Below are 17,469 nucleotides of genomic sequence, written 5' to 3'. Positions count from 1 at the left end.
AAATTTAAGTAATTATTAATTATTTTTCTATTATTTGATTCATTGTTAAATATACTTTTATGTATCCATACAGTTTTACATATTTCACAAAAGTTTTTAATAAGACAAATGGTCAAACATGTTTAAAAAAGTCAACGGCGTCAAATATTTAGGGACGGATGGAGTATTGTGAAAAGGGTCTTCAAGATCTATGAACTTTCTCATAAAATATATTATTTGTATATATAAAATCAATAGTGTGAAAAGCACATTAAAATGTAATTATCCTAATATAACTTTTATACACTAGTATTTATACTTATTTTGATAAATTAGATTAATAAAAACAATGAAGTTTAACTCTTTTTTTATAAATGCGTTCAGTACTGAAAAATAAATTACTATGAAAAGCATCAAAATCAATCCTAAAATTAGGATTCAAAATTTTATCTGCTGCAAAGCAAACGATGGAGATGATGATACTATATAGTACTAGTAGTATTATCTTCCTCTATCTTAAAATACAAGAATTTTGCTCATATAAATTACATATGCAAAATTCATTATATTTTAGGAAAAAGTACAAATTACCCCCCCCCCCTCCCGAACTATCGCGGTCGACCGAATTACCCCCCTGAACCACAAAACCAGATATTCTTCACCCTCAACTAGGCAAACAGGATGAATTACCCGCTGACCCAATCCGCGGTGGTTTTGGTTTACGTGGCAAGTCCAGTCAGCATTCTATTTATAAAAGTATGTGGGACCCACCTGTCATACTCTTCCGCTCTTCCCCCCTCTCTCTCTTCTCTCTCTCTCTCTCATGGGCGGCGGTGCGAGCGGCAGCGGCGGGCGCGGCTGGTAGAGGGCAGCGGCGGACGGCGCGGGGGCGGACGGTGGTCTCACCGGGCGGTGCCGTGACGTCTCACTTGGGGGAGGTCGCGACGGCGGCGGGCGGCGTGCTCGTTGGCGTGGGGTGGGGGTGGTCACGGCGCCAGCCGAGGACCACCGGCGCCTCTGCGGCCTGTTGCAACGGAGGATGTCCCCGACGTGAGCAGCCTTACACCGCCGGAGATGCGGCGGGGGAGATCTTGCCACGTCGGCACCACGGCGCCGCCCTACGGGAAGTAGTCGTCGTCATTGTCGTCATCGGCAGCGCCCTCGTAGTACCCAATCCTCCTCTCCCGCCGTCGCCCCTTCTCCTCCTCGCCGGAGGAGCTCGCCTCGGATTCCTCCTCCTCCTCCTCGTCGCCGTCGGTGCCGTCAGAGTCGGAGTCGTCAGCGCCGCCACATCTTCGCTAGCAGCGCCGCCATGCTTGGCCCCCGGAACCTCCCCACCTCGGCCTCCAGCATCACCGCTACCGCCGTCTCCATCATCCCCACCTCCGCCACCGCCGCCCACCGCCCATCCGCCCCGGCGCACCCCCGCCACTCGCCGCCAGCCGTGCCCGTCGCTCCCGCTCGTGCCGCTGCCCACTTCCTGCCCCTACATTGCCCCATGAGAGAGAGAATGAAGAGAGAGGGGGGGAAGAGGAGAAGGGGAGGTATGACATGACTGGATTGTCACGTGTACGCCACGTAGGACAAAATCGCACTGAATTGGATTAGGGGTTAATTCGTCCGATATTCAACGTTCAGGGTGAAGAATGTCTGGTTTTTGGGTTCAGGGGTGTAATTCGGTTGACCGCGATAGTTCAGGGGTAATTCGTACTTTTTCCCATATTTTACATAGTCAACATCTATTACAGTATACTTTGGGATAGAATAAGTACTACTACTACTTCTACTACTCCGAGAGGGTTTTGGATGGGGCTAAAAAGTTTTAGCCCTTGTCACATCGGATGTTTGAATACTAATTAGAAGTATTAAATGTAGACTAATGACAAAACCTATTCCATAACCCTGGACTAATTCGCGAGACGAATTTATTGAGTCTAATTAATCCATGATTAGCCTATGTGATGATGCTACAGTAAACACATGCTAATTATGAATTAATTAGGCTTAAAAATTTTATCTCGTAGATTAACTCTCATTTATGTAATAGTTTTGTAATTAGTCTATGTTTAATACTCCAAATTAGTATCCAGACATTCGATGTGACAGGGACTCGATCCAAGTACTCCCTCCATTTCAGGTTACAGGATGTTTTGACTTTGGTCAAAGTCAAATTCCTTCAAATTTAACCAAGTTTATAGAAAAAAATAGTAATATTTTCGACCCAAAATAAATTAATTATAAAAATATATTTAATTATTAATTTAATAAAACTAATTTGGTAATATAAATGTTACTATATTTGTTTATAAACTTAGTTAAACTTAAAGCAATTAAATTTTATCAAAGTCAAAACATGTTACTCCCTCCGTCTCGTAATATAACGGATTTTAAGTTTTTGCTTACACTCTTTGACCACTCGTCTTATTCAGAAAATTTATTCAAATATAAAAAACGAAAAGTTGTACTTAAAGTACTTTAAACAATAAAGTAAGTAAAAAATAATAATTCTAAATTTTTTAATAAAACGGGTCAAACAGTGCAAATAAAAACTCAAAATTCCTTATATTATTGGTTGGACGGAGGGAGTATAAGTTATAACCAACGGAGGGAGTATTTGCCTTCTTGTTTGCAATGAGTACCCTACGTAGCTAGTAGCTTTGTCAGAGGCTCGTTGACAACAACAGGTGAGCAACGGATCGATTTGACACGATATATAACGAGTGTGGGTAGCGGCGCAAAATGCGCGAAAGACACGAAGCAAAGCCAAGCTACTGTGGCTAGCAGCTGGAGTACTAGTAGCTCTGCATGCAGAATGCTGCTGAAACCGACCGAGCAACACGCATCCGATCCAGTCCAAGCGTACAGTACGTGTGAATAATATCGTCTCGGCTGCATGAAGACGTGTAGTACTACTGTACTCCCTCCGTTCAAAAAAAAAAAAAGCAAACCGCGGGTTTGCGTGCCAACGTTTGACTGTCCGTCTTATATGAATTTTTTTTATAATTAGTATTTTCATTGTTGTTAGATGATAAAACATGATGAATACTTTATGCATGACTTATCTTTTTAATTTTTTTCATAATTTTGTTAAATAAGACAGACGGTCAAACATTGGACACGGAAACCAGGGTTTGTCTTTTTTAGGACGGAGGGAGTACTGGAGTACTATACGCTGTGGGGATTATACGCTGCAGGTGCTGGGCTGATCCTGATATATGTTGACCCGTACGTACAATGATTAATTAGTATAATAATTTGTTTTCAAGAAAAATATATAATTCATAACCCAAATTAGTACTGTAGTATGATCCAGTAGTAGGGCCCTGTTTGGGGAACTTATCCCAGCTGCAGCTTTTCCCAAAAGTTGTTTCTGCTAAAAGCTGCCCTAAACAGTTTACAGCTTCTGAGAATCTGTAATTACATATTCTGAAAATGAAAAATGAACTAAGAAGCCAGAAGCTGCAGAAGCTGGGTTTCAGAGCTTTTCCAGATTCTCAGAAGCTGGCTACCAAACAGCTGCTTCTTATAATCTAAAATTACCCCAAACAGACCTTAGGAGTACTAGTTTTAAAGATATTTTGTGTTTGTGTCTGTGTTTGTGTTTGCGCATGTTTGTGTCCAGAGTCAAAGGTAGAGGAGGGTCTGGCCGGTTCCAAAAGAATACATAAAATATGAACAAGAAGGATGAGCCCCCCAATATGGATTCTGCTATCTCCATCTTTCGGGGCTGCAGCATCACGTACAGTACACTGTAGCGTGTCTGTACACTACACTACAGGGAGGAGAAAAGCAAAAGTCAGGCATAGCTTCGACAGGCAGCTCAAGCCAAGCAGGCCAGGAGCAGGCATGAACTGAATAATCGCGTGCATCCATATGCTTGTATCGATCGTGCCGGTCGCATCAGCCTCTCTTCGATCCATCTATCCACCGCATCACCACCAAGACAGACGGTCTGATTGGGATCGATTAATGCATGATAAACATTACTTGTACTGTTTCTGATCCGAGCTACTAGGCCCCTTTGAATCGTAGGAATGAAAAAACGGAGAAATAGGAAAAAGACAGAAAAAACATATGAATGATCGTTTGATTGGACCACAGGAAAAACATAGGAATCGGATAAGAGAGATAGACTAAAAGGATTTTTACCAGGAGGTTGGACCTCTTGCTAAGTTTCCTCCAAAACCTATATGCAACAAGCCATTCCATAGGAATTATGTAGGATTTGGAAAACTTCAAACCTTTGAATCAAAGGGCTACATAGGAAAATTTCCTATAGGATTTCAATCCTATGAAATTCCTTTGTAATTTCTTTTGATTCAAAGGGGCCCTAAATTAGTTTGTTCTTCATTGTACTGCTACGGAAATTTGTGTTTCCTTTTTCAAGTGTCCAGCAATGCCAGCATTGTATTATAGAAGAAGAAGACAAATAGTACAAAAATATGTATGGCAGGCCTTTAAACGGCTAGGCATGCATCTCTGTTCAAACTAAAGCTAGCTCCTCCATCCACAATTAACTTTATTTTGTGTAACCACCTGAGAGTTCTTAACCCTGGAATTGTAATTGCATATATACACGCGTATATGTTGAGAGGCCATATTGCCAGAAAGCTTTGCCCTTTGGGTCTCTTTACAAATAATATGGGCACCCTATTTCATACAGAAAACCTACATTTTACATGTGGGGTCTCTTTGAGAGATCCACTTATGAAAATCATATTATTTTATATACATACGGTTACCAACCGCAAAAATTGATTTTAAATATAGGTGGTCAGTATTCGTACTATAGGCGGTTCTTTTCAGCTCACTGACCGCAAAAAATGAGTAATTTTTAAATATAGACAATCAGTATCCTGGAGGCTCCAATTAATGTATTTTTACCAGCGGCCGATGCTATTTAATTTATGCCTCCAAATAAAAAGGGTTGTCATTAAAGTTTTCTTTTAAGTTGTCTGACCCATAAACCCTGAGATTTAACCATGCAACCTTTTCAATTTGACCGATCGATATGTATTATGAGATATATCTAGCGAGGTGCAGGGCAGGAGCGTCAGTGTGTACGGCGTGAAGACCAAACTTCTAACTCAAAAATCAAAACCATGGAACTTTAGCGAAAGAGAGATAGCGCGCATACAGATTTGGCATTCGATTATAAAGAAACCATGAGATTCTTTTGAACAAATCGTCGATGATATGACTACATTGAACTTACTGGTTACTATATATATGACACCATGTACGTTGAACGGGACATTGATGTGTAAAGTGCATTGTGACATTGTAGAATATGAGTCTGAGAAATGATTAATGTAACATCATCAAGAAAGAACATATGCAATGTAGCCTAGCTAGAAAAGACTAATCTGAACTGTTAAAACACCATCTAATTAACTGTGTCAAAGATATATAACTCATGATGTTTCTTATTGTTGTGAATAGTAAATTAGTAATAACTATTACTGTGTTTCAGTTATATATATTAAGTAGTTTCAATTATATAAGAGTACATATATACTAGGTATGCATGCAAAGCGCGCGACAGATTTGATAATTTGACACTTCATAAAGTAGGCTTTGATTCTTTGATATCCTGATCCACGTTCATCCATTCAAATAGTTCCACGCATGCATATCATTAATTCTCATGAGTGTTAGTTCAAATAAATTGGTAATAAACAAAGTTATCAAATTTATCAAAACCACATCACTACCATAATGCATTTTTTTTCTTGGGAGGCACATACCGTCAAGGATAGCATAGAAAACGCATCGATCACTACCAGAATGCATGGATAATCCACGAAATTGTACTGTGTTGAAGAAGGAAACTAATTGCAACAAGTTATGCTAATTGAAATTTAATAATCTTAGGGGCTCTTTATTAACAAAGGATCTTCATGCAATACCTACTTTTTGTTGAGGACATATTGTGAAAATGGCTCATGCATGCATGCATGCGCATTTTATGGACGTACGTGCCAAACTTAGCTTGCTATTTATTTTTTCAACCTTTTTCGTCGATAACGAATTAATTAGCTTATGGAAGTAATTATAATTATCAGATGCACCAGAAGTGTCGTCACTCAATTGAGGTTATTCTAATCAATTACGTACTAGTAGATTTTATTTTGCATTACAAGAAAATAAAAGAGGTTTATTGCACCCTGATACAAATAATTGCAGTTCTTTTCAATTAATTAGAATAACCTCAAATGCGAGTGACACTTTTGGTGCAGCCGATAATTACTTCGATATAAGCTAATTGATTCGTTATACAGGAAAAAGTTTTAAAAAATATAGCTAGAGACCAAGCTAAGTTGGACACGTACGGCCATAAATGCGCATGCATGCATGAGAGCCTATATATTTTCCCAATATACCCTCAGGAAAATGTAGGTAATGCATGAAGGTCCTTTGCTTTCAAAGAGATCCCAAGATTATTAATTTTCTTGTTTTTAGGGGAAATTATTAATTTTCAATGCCCATAACTTGCAGTTTCTGCCTTGCATGTTGTTCATTGTCAAATTGCTTTAATTGGTAATTCCTGCCTTGATAATTTACAATTTCAATGAATAGAAAACTAAACTACTACTCCTCCGTTCATGAAAAAAAATGATAAATTGATATTTTATTTTACTAATTGGTTTAATTGACAATTTTCAAAATGACATGTGGGTGAATAAATATGGGCAATGATCTTAAATAATCGAAGCCCACTTTATAAATGGTCAAATATGTCCTCCATCCTGTAGTACTAGTACATATGTACTCTTATATAACTGAAACCCACTTAATGTATTTATACTGTTCATCACAAGAAGCCACACATCTCATGACTTATCTTTGACATAGGGCATGTTTAGATTCTCTGGCAAAATTTTTCACCCTGTCACATCGAATATTTAGAAACATGCATGGAGTATTAAATATAGGAAAAAAATAATTACACAGATTGCGTGTAAATTGCAAGACAAATCTTTTAAGCCTAATTGTTCCATCATCTAACAATGTGGTGCTAGGGTAAACATTTGCTAATGATGGATTAATTAGGCTTAATAAATTCGTCTCGCAGTTTACAGGCGGAATCTGTAATTTGTTTTGTTATTAGACTTAATTTAATACTTTAAATATGTGTCTATATATCCGATGTGACACGGCAAAAATTTTCACCCCTAAATCTAAACACAACCATAGATAGATGGTGTTTTAACAGTTCCGTTAGTTCTTTTCTAACCTACCACTACTACTGTAGAAACAATTTTTCTATACGAGAACACCTATAAAATTTTTTATGTTAGAATAGTCACTTCTTATGTCCATATATTATAAGGCCCTGTTAATTCAAAAACAAAAATTTTCACCTATCACATCAAATGTTTGGACATATGTATAGAGTGTTAAATATAGAAAAAAAACCGATTGCACAGATTGTGTGTAAATTGCGAGACGAATATTTTAAGTCTAATTGTGCCATGATTTGACAATGTGGTGCTACAATAAATATTTGCTAATAGCGGATTAATTAGGCTCAATAAATTCGTCTCGCAGATTCCTGATAGAATCTGTAATTTGTTTTGTTATTAGACAACGTTTAATACTTCAAATGTGTATCCGTATATCCGATGTGACACGTAGAGGCAATTTTTTTTTTGCTAACTATACAAGGCCTAATTTCACAAACGCACTCTACACATCAATGTCACGTGGCAATGTACATGGTGTCATATGTCATCCATGATTTGTTTTAAAAAATCTCATGGTTTCTTTAAATTTGTATGCTCTCTCTCTTTCGCTATTCTTTTTTTGTTCTTTCGCTATGTTTTTTTACTTCTATGGTTTTAATTTTTCAGTTTGAAGTTTTGATCCTGACGCCGTACATACACGCTCCTGCCCGCACCTCACTATCTCATAGTAATATCGATCGGTCATGTTACTTAAAAATAACTTTTCATGACGCTTTTAAAATTTTACTTGCGATAAAAATAACATCCACTTGTAAAAATACGTAGGAGCTTTAGGGATTACTGACCGTATATAAAAATCAATTTTTACAACTACTTAGCTAAAAAAATAGTACTATGGTCTGTTTGTTAAAACTCCAGCTTCTAAGAATCTGTTTGGCATAACTCCAACTCCAGCTCTACCTCTCGTGGAGCTGGAACTCAGCCAAACAGTTTTAGTTTCATTTAAAATGAGAGTGAAGCTGGGTGGAACTCTATCACAAAATATACTAAAGAGGTGAAGCTGGGTTTAGACAACTCCACAACTCCACTTTAGACCCAACTCCTGGAGTTAAATTTAGGAGTTAGAGCTCTACCAAACATGCCCTAAATTTAACTCCAGAAGTTGGGTCTGGAGTGGACTTGTGGAGGTGCTTAAATTCAGCTCCACCTCTCTAATTTGTTTTGTAAGAGAGATCCACTCAGTTTCACTTTCATTTTACATATAGTTGGAATTGTTTGGTTGAGCTGCAGCTCGGGAGATGTGGAGTTAGAGCTGAAGCTACGACAAATAAACCCCTACTATCACCTATAAAATACGATATTGCTGGATCTTGAAAAAACCACACATATTTTGGTAGCCATGAAGAGTGATGGATGCACACGTTCGGTTCAGTTTATCCCTCGTTAAGACATTTGCCTCCTACTCCCTCCGTCCCAACAAAACTCAACCTAGTAATTCGATGGGACATAATCTAGAGCATAGCGAATCTGGACAGACGATCTAGCACAACGAATCTAGACAGGAGCCTGCCCAGATTCGTTGTGTTAGATACTTAGATTATGTTCTATCGAAGTACTAGGTTGCGTTTTTTTGACGGTGGGAGTAGTCTGCTAGTGATAGCTGATGCTTGAGCAGGCTCCTGTCAAGATTCGTTATGACAGATTATATCCCATTAAAGTATTAGGTTGAATTTTTTTTGGACGGTGAGAGTAGTCTGCTAGTGATAGTTGTTGCTTGAGCTGCCTGCCTATAATATGCAATCCTAGCTTGCTTTTCTCCTCTCTGTACAGTGGTGTATTACAGATATCCTAAGGTACTGTGCGTGATGCTGTAGCCCAAAAGATGGAGATTGTAGAATCCATCTTGGGCATTATATATCGATCAATTGTTCATCATATTTTATGTATTTTTTTGGAAATCAGACTACCCCTCTATTTTTCACTTTGGATACAATCAATCATACGAACATGCACAAACACAAAATATCTTAAGTTACTAGTACTACACAAATTTGGGGTAGGAATTAGTATATTTTTCTTGAAAAATAAATTAGTAATTAATTAATGTATGTACAGGTTAACATATTAGCCCAGCACCTGCATCAACCCGAAAAGATAGTATCTTCGGAGATGAAGGCTTAAGTCGTCTGTGTGAAAAGATCGCGGACGGCCGGCCATCCCACCTTCCACCCATCACATTGCAGGTGGTCTTTTGGTTAAAATTTTTAGCTCGCCTGCTTAGGGAAATGAGTTCGTCTGGAAAAATTATTAATTATTGTTTATAACAAAAATAAATAAATCTAGTATGACATATGATATAGTATAATATTATAAATATTATTCATATGCTTATAAAGTATATTTGAATTTATAGGTTACATTTATTTATTTGTGGAAAAGGGAGTATATTTATAGGTCACATTTATTTATTCTGCAGCCGAGACGATATATTCACGCCTTGACTGGATCGGATGTGCTCGGTCGGTTTCAGCATTCTGCAGAGCTAAGCTAGCTAGGCACACAGTAGCTTTGCTTCATGTCTCGGATTTTGCGCCGCTACTTCATGTAGGAGTAGGAGTATCGTTGTATCGTGTCAAACGATCAGTTGCTCATTATTCTTGACAACGAGCCTCTGACCAAGCTAGCTAGCTACGAGAAGGCAAACGCTACCCAGTTCCAATATACTTACTAGTTGTTGTTTTAGATTATTTAGCAAACATTAAAATTTAGGAAAAATAACTATATATAATACTAGGTTGGGGGTAGAATAGAGATAATTTTAAATTGAAGGTGATTGATTATGATAAGATTTACTTAAAAAATAAATCAATTTTAAGACAAAGGAAGAACATACTAATATGCTTGTGTGTCCTAACACTTACTCTCCGTTTCACGTTATAACATGTTTAAACTTTGGTCAAAGTCAAACTATTTAAAGTTTGACTAAGTTTATAGAAAAAAATAAGTAATATTTTTGATCCAAGATAAATTTATTATAAAAATATATTTAATTATTAATTTAATAAAAATAATTTGGTATTGTAAATATTACCAAATTAAAAACATCTTATAACTCGAAACGGATCGAGTAATTATGAATACTCTGTTTAAAGTGATTTGGGCTGAAAAATGAAAAGAAAAGAAAAAAAAGAAGTTGGACAGCTCGTGAGCTGCTCTACATCACACAGTCTCCTTCCTCCTCCTTTTTGCACTTGACAAGCTCATGCCCCGGAAGCGGAGGCCCCGCCGCCGGCTCGACCGTACCCCTCGCCGCCGGTAGAAGCCCGGGATGGGCCCGAAACAGCGGCGGAAGGGGAAAAAGAAAGTGGGTGCTGCTGGTGCGACAGCACGCGGGACGAAGACGCCGGGACGAGCAGCCATGCCGTCGCCGGAGAAGCGTCGTCGGGTGCAGGCGGTGGCGCCGATGGTGGGAGCCCAGCACCACGCGCCGCGTCGCCGCCGCCGACCGCGGCTGGTGGCCAAGGCGGAGGCGGAGGAGGGCCCGTCTCGGGAGGAGGAGGAAGCGCGCCAGGCGGGGCGGCGACGGCGCCGAGGCAGGGCGCGCCACCAGCGGCAGCGACGTCGGTGCAGGGCGCGCCGCGCGCGCCAGCGACGGCGGCGACTGTGCCGCAGGGGGGCTCGCCACGACGCACGGTGCCTGCGCAGAGCGCGCCGGGTGGGCCAGCGACGGCGCAGAGCTCGCCACGCGCCGTGACGACCACCAAGGTGAACTTTTATTCCGATTAGACAACCATTTCGGGAGTTTGATTTTGAGGCACTGAATGAGGGATATTGCATTGCAGCTGGACAAGAGTGTAAGCAACAACATAGAGGAGAAAGGTCCTGCTTTTGGGGATGCTCCGTGCCGTAACAAGGCAACTGGGGTTGACATTGACGACAGTAGTCGAGATGATGCTGATGGAGGAGACGCTAATAACATGTCTCTTTTATCAAAAACTGTTTTGTCATGGACTATCCAGGATATATTATTGGATAATGAGGTACGCATTTGCCTATGTATTTTGAATGAGAGATCTTTTCTATCATTGGAATTTAGCTCATGTATTGTACCTTACTTTGCACATTTCCTGTTGAATAACACAAACGTGGCTAGCTCATCTTAATCTTTTTTGTTTGCTCCCTGTACATCTCTTAAATGGCAAAAATTGATCAATTAACTTAATCCTTGTTATTTAGTTCCTCATGTAAACGTAAATGTTTGTGTTGCTTAAGCTTGAAATGTCTCTGTGAATTAGGTTCAGAAAGTACCAACCAAGTTTAAAGGGCTTCAGCATTATTTGGATGTACACTCAAATCTGCTAATGGAAGAAGTTCGTATAACCATCAAGTCTAGCTTGTTGAAAGTTGAGACTACTCAATGCTTTCGTGATTTTGTTGTGTCGTTTGCTGGGCCACCTTCCATCTATTACATTGATATTGATCTTTATGGAATTGATAACTGTCAGCATGTTGTGAAAGATGGGGATCTGTTTTTTCTTAGTACTCAACCATTAAGGGGTCAGTTATCAGGTTGTTTTGGTATTGCCACAGATGTTGGCTGTGATAATCAGTTTCAAAGAAGCTTCAAGATGTTAGTTTCAGAAAATCAGAAAAACACTGATTTAGAATCAATCAGATATATTTGTTTTCTTACTAACATTATGGATAATTTGAACATATCGAAGGCAATGGTCACAATGTCATCTGGCAGATGTGGTATTATCAATTCCATTATAAGACGCAATGAGAAGGTAAAAAGATAGTAAATTGTTCTCTTCCTGAAGTATCATTGTTGTTTGCTTTAACACTGATATATTTTTGAATTTTTTGTTTGCAGTGCAAAAAAACATGCGCATGTGCTGAGTTATGTGCATTTGGAATTGAAGATTCTAGTTATCTCGAAAAATACAACGAAGAGCAGCAATGTGCAATGACATGCATTATGTCGAAAGTAGGTTGTCACCACAACCATTCAGTTGATCTTGTATGGGGGCCTCCAGGTACAGGAAAGACCCGATTAGCTGCCGGTTTAGCTATTTGTATGCTGAATTTGAGATTAAGAATATTAGTGTGTGTTCCAAAGAAAAGAGACATTCATATATTTCTTCAGAGTTTACAGAAAGTTGATCCATCATTCGACTTTAGAGGCATTGTTGTTCTCAATAGGCTGAGTAACTCTGAAAGCATAAAGAATTGCAACAAATTTCATGAAATGAATTTGGAAAATAGAGCGCAAGCGCTCTATTGCTGCATATTTTTATGGAGAAGTTTTGTGAAAGAATTAGGTTTTGTTTTGGGATTAAAACCATACTGCAAGGAAAAATGCGATCACGATGGATGTACTATCTGTAGCAAAAGCAAGCTAGCTGTTTTCTCCTTCAGTTCTTTTAAAGAGAAAGTTTGTGCACTTGCTATAGATGTAGAAAAATGTTCACGGATTTTGATTGACAGCCTGTCAGATATATTATTGTCGAACTATAACATTGAGATCTTAAACAAATTGTTGAGCGGCCTATCACATTTGGAGGATCGCATTAAGAATAGTGATATAACACAGTCTGGTGTTGAAAAGGAATTTGGGCTTGCATCTGGTATTGATTTTTCCTGGGAGGAGGTAGGATGCAATGTTGCAGAGTTGAATGAAATCCGGATGACTTGTCTTGGGTTGATAGAGGTTGTTATCAACTCAATTGAATTGCCACAACTGGATGATAGAAAGGATCTTGAGGAATTCTGCATTAGACATAGCCGCATTATCATTTGTACTCCAGTCTGTTCCTCTCAGCTACATGAGTTAAAGTTGGATACCATCGATATTTTATTGGTTGATGATGCTGCACAAATAAAAGAGATCGACATGCTTATTCCACTGTCATTTTCACCAAGACATATTGTGATGTTTGGGGATCATCTCCATTTGCAGCCCATGGTGAAAAGTGAGGTATTTGATACATTCCTTTCTTAAGGGTAGAATCATGTGTTTCTGTTAACTGAAATCGTATTAGTAGAATTGTGTTTCTGCAATTTGTTTTTTATTTTTCATGGCAAATCTAGATTTACTTTTTGTGATGCACGACTGTGATGCTCAGATTTAGTTGAGTCAATACCATGTTTACACACCCAAATGACTTTTTGCTTGGTAAATTGTTGTAGGTTTGTAAAGAAGCTGGATACGCTTCAAGCCTTTTTCAACGATTGATGCACTCTTCTTCTGAAAATAAGAGACTCACTAAACAGTATATGATGGATCCTTCGATTAGTCAATTCGTGAGTGAAAATTTCTATGAGGGTAGATTGGAGGATGACTCAACAGTCAAGTCTGATGACTACAATAAGCTCCTAAAAGAATTTCCAGTCCCTGCTTATGGGTTCTTTGACATAAGTGGTGTGGATGAGTTGACAGGCAAAGGAAAAGGCTTTGTGGAGTCTTCTGTAATCATGTTCTTGCTTCAGTTTCTTTGCAAAGGTATACATTCTTTTCTTCTCTACAAGTACCATCTTTTTTTGAAAAATCGTATATGCTGCCTTTTTTTTTTGTCAAAAGAAAGGAAAGGAATACATTTTACCATTGCGTTTTCACCAAGATTATGTTATGCTCGGGGAACTATATGTGTTTCATATATGATTCATTCACCTCCTTTTTTCATTGCAGGTCGGACAAATGCCATAGGAAAGATCAATGTTGGAATAATTTGTCTATACAACAACCGAATGGATGCACTGAGAAATCTGTTAGGCATCAAATATGAAAGCCACGACAGAATTAATATAGAAGTTAACTCTCTCGGTAATTTGCATGAGAAATGGTATGATGTGGTAATCCTGTCATCAGTTTCCGATGAAAAAGCAGAGCTTCTCGAGGGCAGCAAAATGAATGTAGCTTTTTCAAGATCAAGGTATGTTTTACTGTTATGCCTGTCAATTTTCTCTTCTGACTAACTAGAAATGTTCATTGACTGTCTTTTTTTTCTCTAGATACTGCCTGTGGATTATTGGAGAAGGTAAAAATCTGATTGCGAGTGAAGATTTATGGAAGAAGTTAATTGGATATGCAAAAAATCTACACCGTGTTGCGACATTGAACAGCAATGTGTTGTCTAAGGTTATGAGTCAGTTGAATGACCGGGACAAAGATATACCCACTGCCTCTGCACTTCCAAACAAGGTAGCTAAGGAAAATGTCATGCACAGTTGCACACCAAGGAAAACATCTTAATAAATTGAGTTATCTTGCTTAGAGTTCCTTTACAACTGATGACAAGAATCCTGCATTGCCATGGCTTTCTCCACATTAGCATTCAGTTGATGTGGGCCCTCACTGGCACTGGTGGCCCACAAACGAGTCCACAACACAAGCTTCTGATTATTTAAAACGATTTAATTATATTGCATATAGAATGACTTGAAATGTTTCAAAACCACCACAATGTTGTTCCACTTGGAGAGACAAGTATATAAATATAGCTCCAATAATTCTTATGCTCCTCATTTGTTCTTAATATATATTTTTTAGATAATGTGTTCTTAGTATATATGAACAAGAAATATCGAACTTTCACAGCAAGGGGAAGAATTTACATGGGCAGGAAGACCCAACAATACAAAATACATCCTGGCTCCCCTTCGAGATCAAAAGGGTGCTCCTGGTACGATATACTTATCTTTGCGACTGCGATGGTTATGATATATTAGATAACCTTTTTATATTTTTACTTTCTTGTAATTCTTTTCAGCTGAATAAGTGAATAACTTTTCAACTACTTTTTGCATGCAGATACTTGTTCTTTTCAGGCATGCTTAGGGACGGTTGAATCATTAAACAAATTTCAGTTCTCATGCTTAAATCCTCCACAGGATTTCACATGGAGTTTGTCGCTGAATGACCTAAAGACTCGGTACGAGCATACGGTTGCTGAAGAGTTTGCATCTGAGGAGTGCAAGAAAAGGGGCACGCATCGAGTGGAAACTGCCCTGAAAATTCTAAAAGATGATGGTGTCATAGGCCGTGACAAAGTTGACCCTGAGGTGAGATTCTCTTTCAGATCTTTTATTACTCTTTTAGTATGCCATTGCCATGGACAGTTTCATAAGCTAGCCTGTATGGCTCAGTCAAAATGTTTGATAAGCCAATACTTATCAATTTGCTTTATATATTTTCTAAAAACATAATTTGCTTTATATGAAATGCTCCATTGTGTGATTCCGTTGATCAAAGATGAGTCGATACTTCATTGCACACTCATAACAACAATGCCAGTTTACTCAGACCTTGGCATATGAGTTCTGATTTTCACTTTACTCTTGCTCTACAACAATGCTAGTTTTGTGTTGGTAAATTTAGAATATCAGGGGAAATGGGATCCTTGCAAGAACACTTTCTAGAATATTTTACCTGTTTTACTCAGCTGAGCTGTGGTGATTAAGCAAATTCAAGGCTTGCTCTGAAAGTTCAGGTTCATAGGATGGTTTCTCACATAACCTGTGTTTAACAGGTCTACCCATTAAGATGCTCTCTCTTATGGTAGGACAACTGAAATTATGTAGAGCTGATTTGTGCATTACCTCTGAGATCACAGTGATGTTATAATGTTTGTGATGAAGGAATATGTACAATCAAGTGTTAGGAACTTAGGATTACCTCTTGTCCTGGACCTTACAGGGCTTAACGGTCGTCAGTTCATTAGCATTTGCTGATCTTGAGTTTCAGCAGGGGCACATGGTCAAGAGGTGGGTTTGTGTAGCAAGTGATATCCTTTTTTAATCCAGAAGTACAAGTATCAATTCTATAACTGAATAGTAAGGATAAACTAGCTAACCTTAAGCAACTGTGTTTAGACTCTGAGTGCGCACACACTCTCTTACCAGACCATATATAGTATTAACCAACAAAGTTACAAAAAAAGTTGTCAAGAAGGGTATGCTAGGAAGATGGGTTAGTGAAGAAAGAGTGGATAGACATCATAGACAGTTGTTGCAAACAGGAGATGTTAAGCTTGCAACCTCTGCAGCTTGCACACTAGTGTTTTGTTTTGCAGTACTGCAAATTTAAAGGAGACTGGCCTCTCTCTCTGTCTCTCTCTCTCTCTCTCTATATATATATATTTAGGAGTATCTGTTTGCTGTCATGCTGGACACACGGCATTATGCATTATGGGAGCAATACTAGTGGGTTATATTAATTTGTGTTATGTTCCTAATCTTGAATTCCTATTATGTATGATTGTATGTACCTGCACTTTACCCTTAACTAGAGCAAGCTTTTGCAGGACCGACTCTTCAAAATCGCATCATATGAGAAGGTTGGCATCAATGAACCACAAAAGGTAAGATGTCTCCTAGAGGCCGGAAATATAATGGTAGGACATTTCCGTGTGTCGCGAAACTACTTCTACTTGAAGCCGGGAGAGATCTACAGCTATGATAAGAGAGTGCCATACATCCATGCCAAGTCCAATCTGCCGGTTTCCCATGCCGTTATGGTTATTGGTGATGGACGACATCGAGAGCCAATGGCCTCTGCTGCCAGTGGCACAAGTAACAGTACTGAGCCGCTACTCTACCGTGAGCATGTTATGATCCAGAATAGTGAAGGGAAGCGGTTTGGGATTGATGGGTTGGGAAAAGTTGACAAGCTTTCCTTCCGTGGACTCTACCAGATCATTTTGCCAGATTAAGTTCTCAAATGCTAATCACCTTTGCAGGCTGCAGAATGTGGTTGGAAATGGTCATCTGTCTGTCTGTCTGTGTGTGTGTGATGCATGCAGTAGATGCAAATTAAGCTCGGGACAATGTTCCATATAATATATGTATGACCTTATATTGTGAGATGAGCTTGATTTTGCTTTTTTGAGACCAGCAGATCGAGCTGCTGATGCATCATGCATGAATACGGTGGAAATCGAGTGTGAGAATCTTGAACTAGGAAACTAACATTTTTCTTGCTGGAAATCGTGGAGTTTAATTGTTCCAAGGTTGATGTTGGTCTGACCTGATTCAGAGTTGAGTATAGTAACGATCTGTGGGATACATAAGTTGATACGTACAGGCTGGCTTTGTTTATCTTGGAATTAAATCAAATCCGATTCTGAATGGAAATAGTGACCTCTTTTTCCCCATGAAAGATCAGATCAAACCTACTGCTCCCCGAACCGAATTGAAATCAAATCCGACAACCTTGTTGCTCAGATATGATATTTATATCGATCCGTGCCGATCGATAATAATTAATCTCTTCTCTATCTCTACTACTTAAAAAATAAGAGAT

General features: G+C 38.9%; 1 protein-coding gene and 1 pseudogene across 1 annotated transcript; one reads left to right on the top strand and one right to left on the bottom strand.

Annotated features, from left to right (window-relative positions):
• Nucleotides 1-881: 881 nt before the first annotated feature.
• LOC127755840 (uncharacterized) lies at nt 882-1,356 on the bottom strand (annotated as a pseudogene).
• A 7,209-nt stretch (nt 1,357-8,565) lies between these two features.
• Nucleotides 8,566-17,066, top strand: LOC127755839 (uncharacterized). The gene is made up of 11 exons (XM_052281471.1): nt 8,566-8,572; nt 10,426-10,931; nt 11,009-11,206; nt 11,462-11,956; nt 12,043-13,146; nt 13,359-13,671; nt 13,858-14,101; nt 14,181-14,370; nt 14,767-14,851; nt 14,980-15,230; nt 16,472-17,066. Exons 1-11 carry the CDS (start codon nt 8,566-8,568, stop codon nt 16,877-16,879), a joined length of 3,801 nt encoding a protein of 1,266 aa, XP_052137431.1. The 3' UTR covers nt 16,880-17,066.
• The last annotated feature ends 403 nt before the right edge of the window (nt 17,067-17,469 follow it).

The sequence above is a fragment of the Oryza glaberrima genome, chromosome 11 (assembly GCF_000147395.1).
Source record: "Oryza glaberrima chromosome 11, OglaRS2, whole genome shotgun sequence".
NCBI classification, from domain to species: domain Eukaryota; kingdom Viridiplantae; phylum Streptophyta; class Magnoliopsida; order Poales; family Poaceae; genus Oryza; species Oryza glaberrima.
Note: the sequence above shows the minus strand (reverse complement) of the source record. Positions and strands in the feature narration are given on the sequence as shown.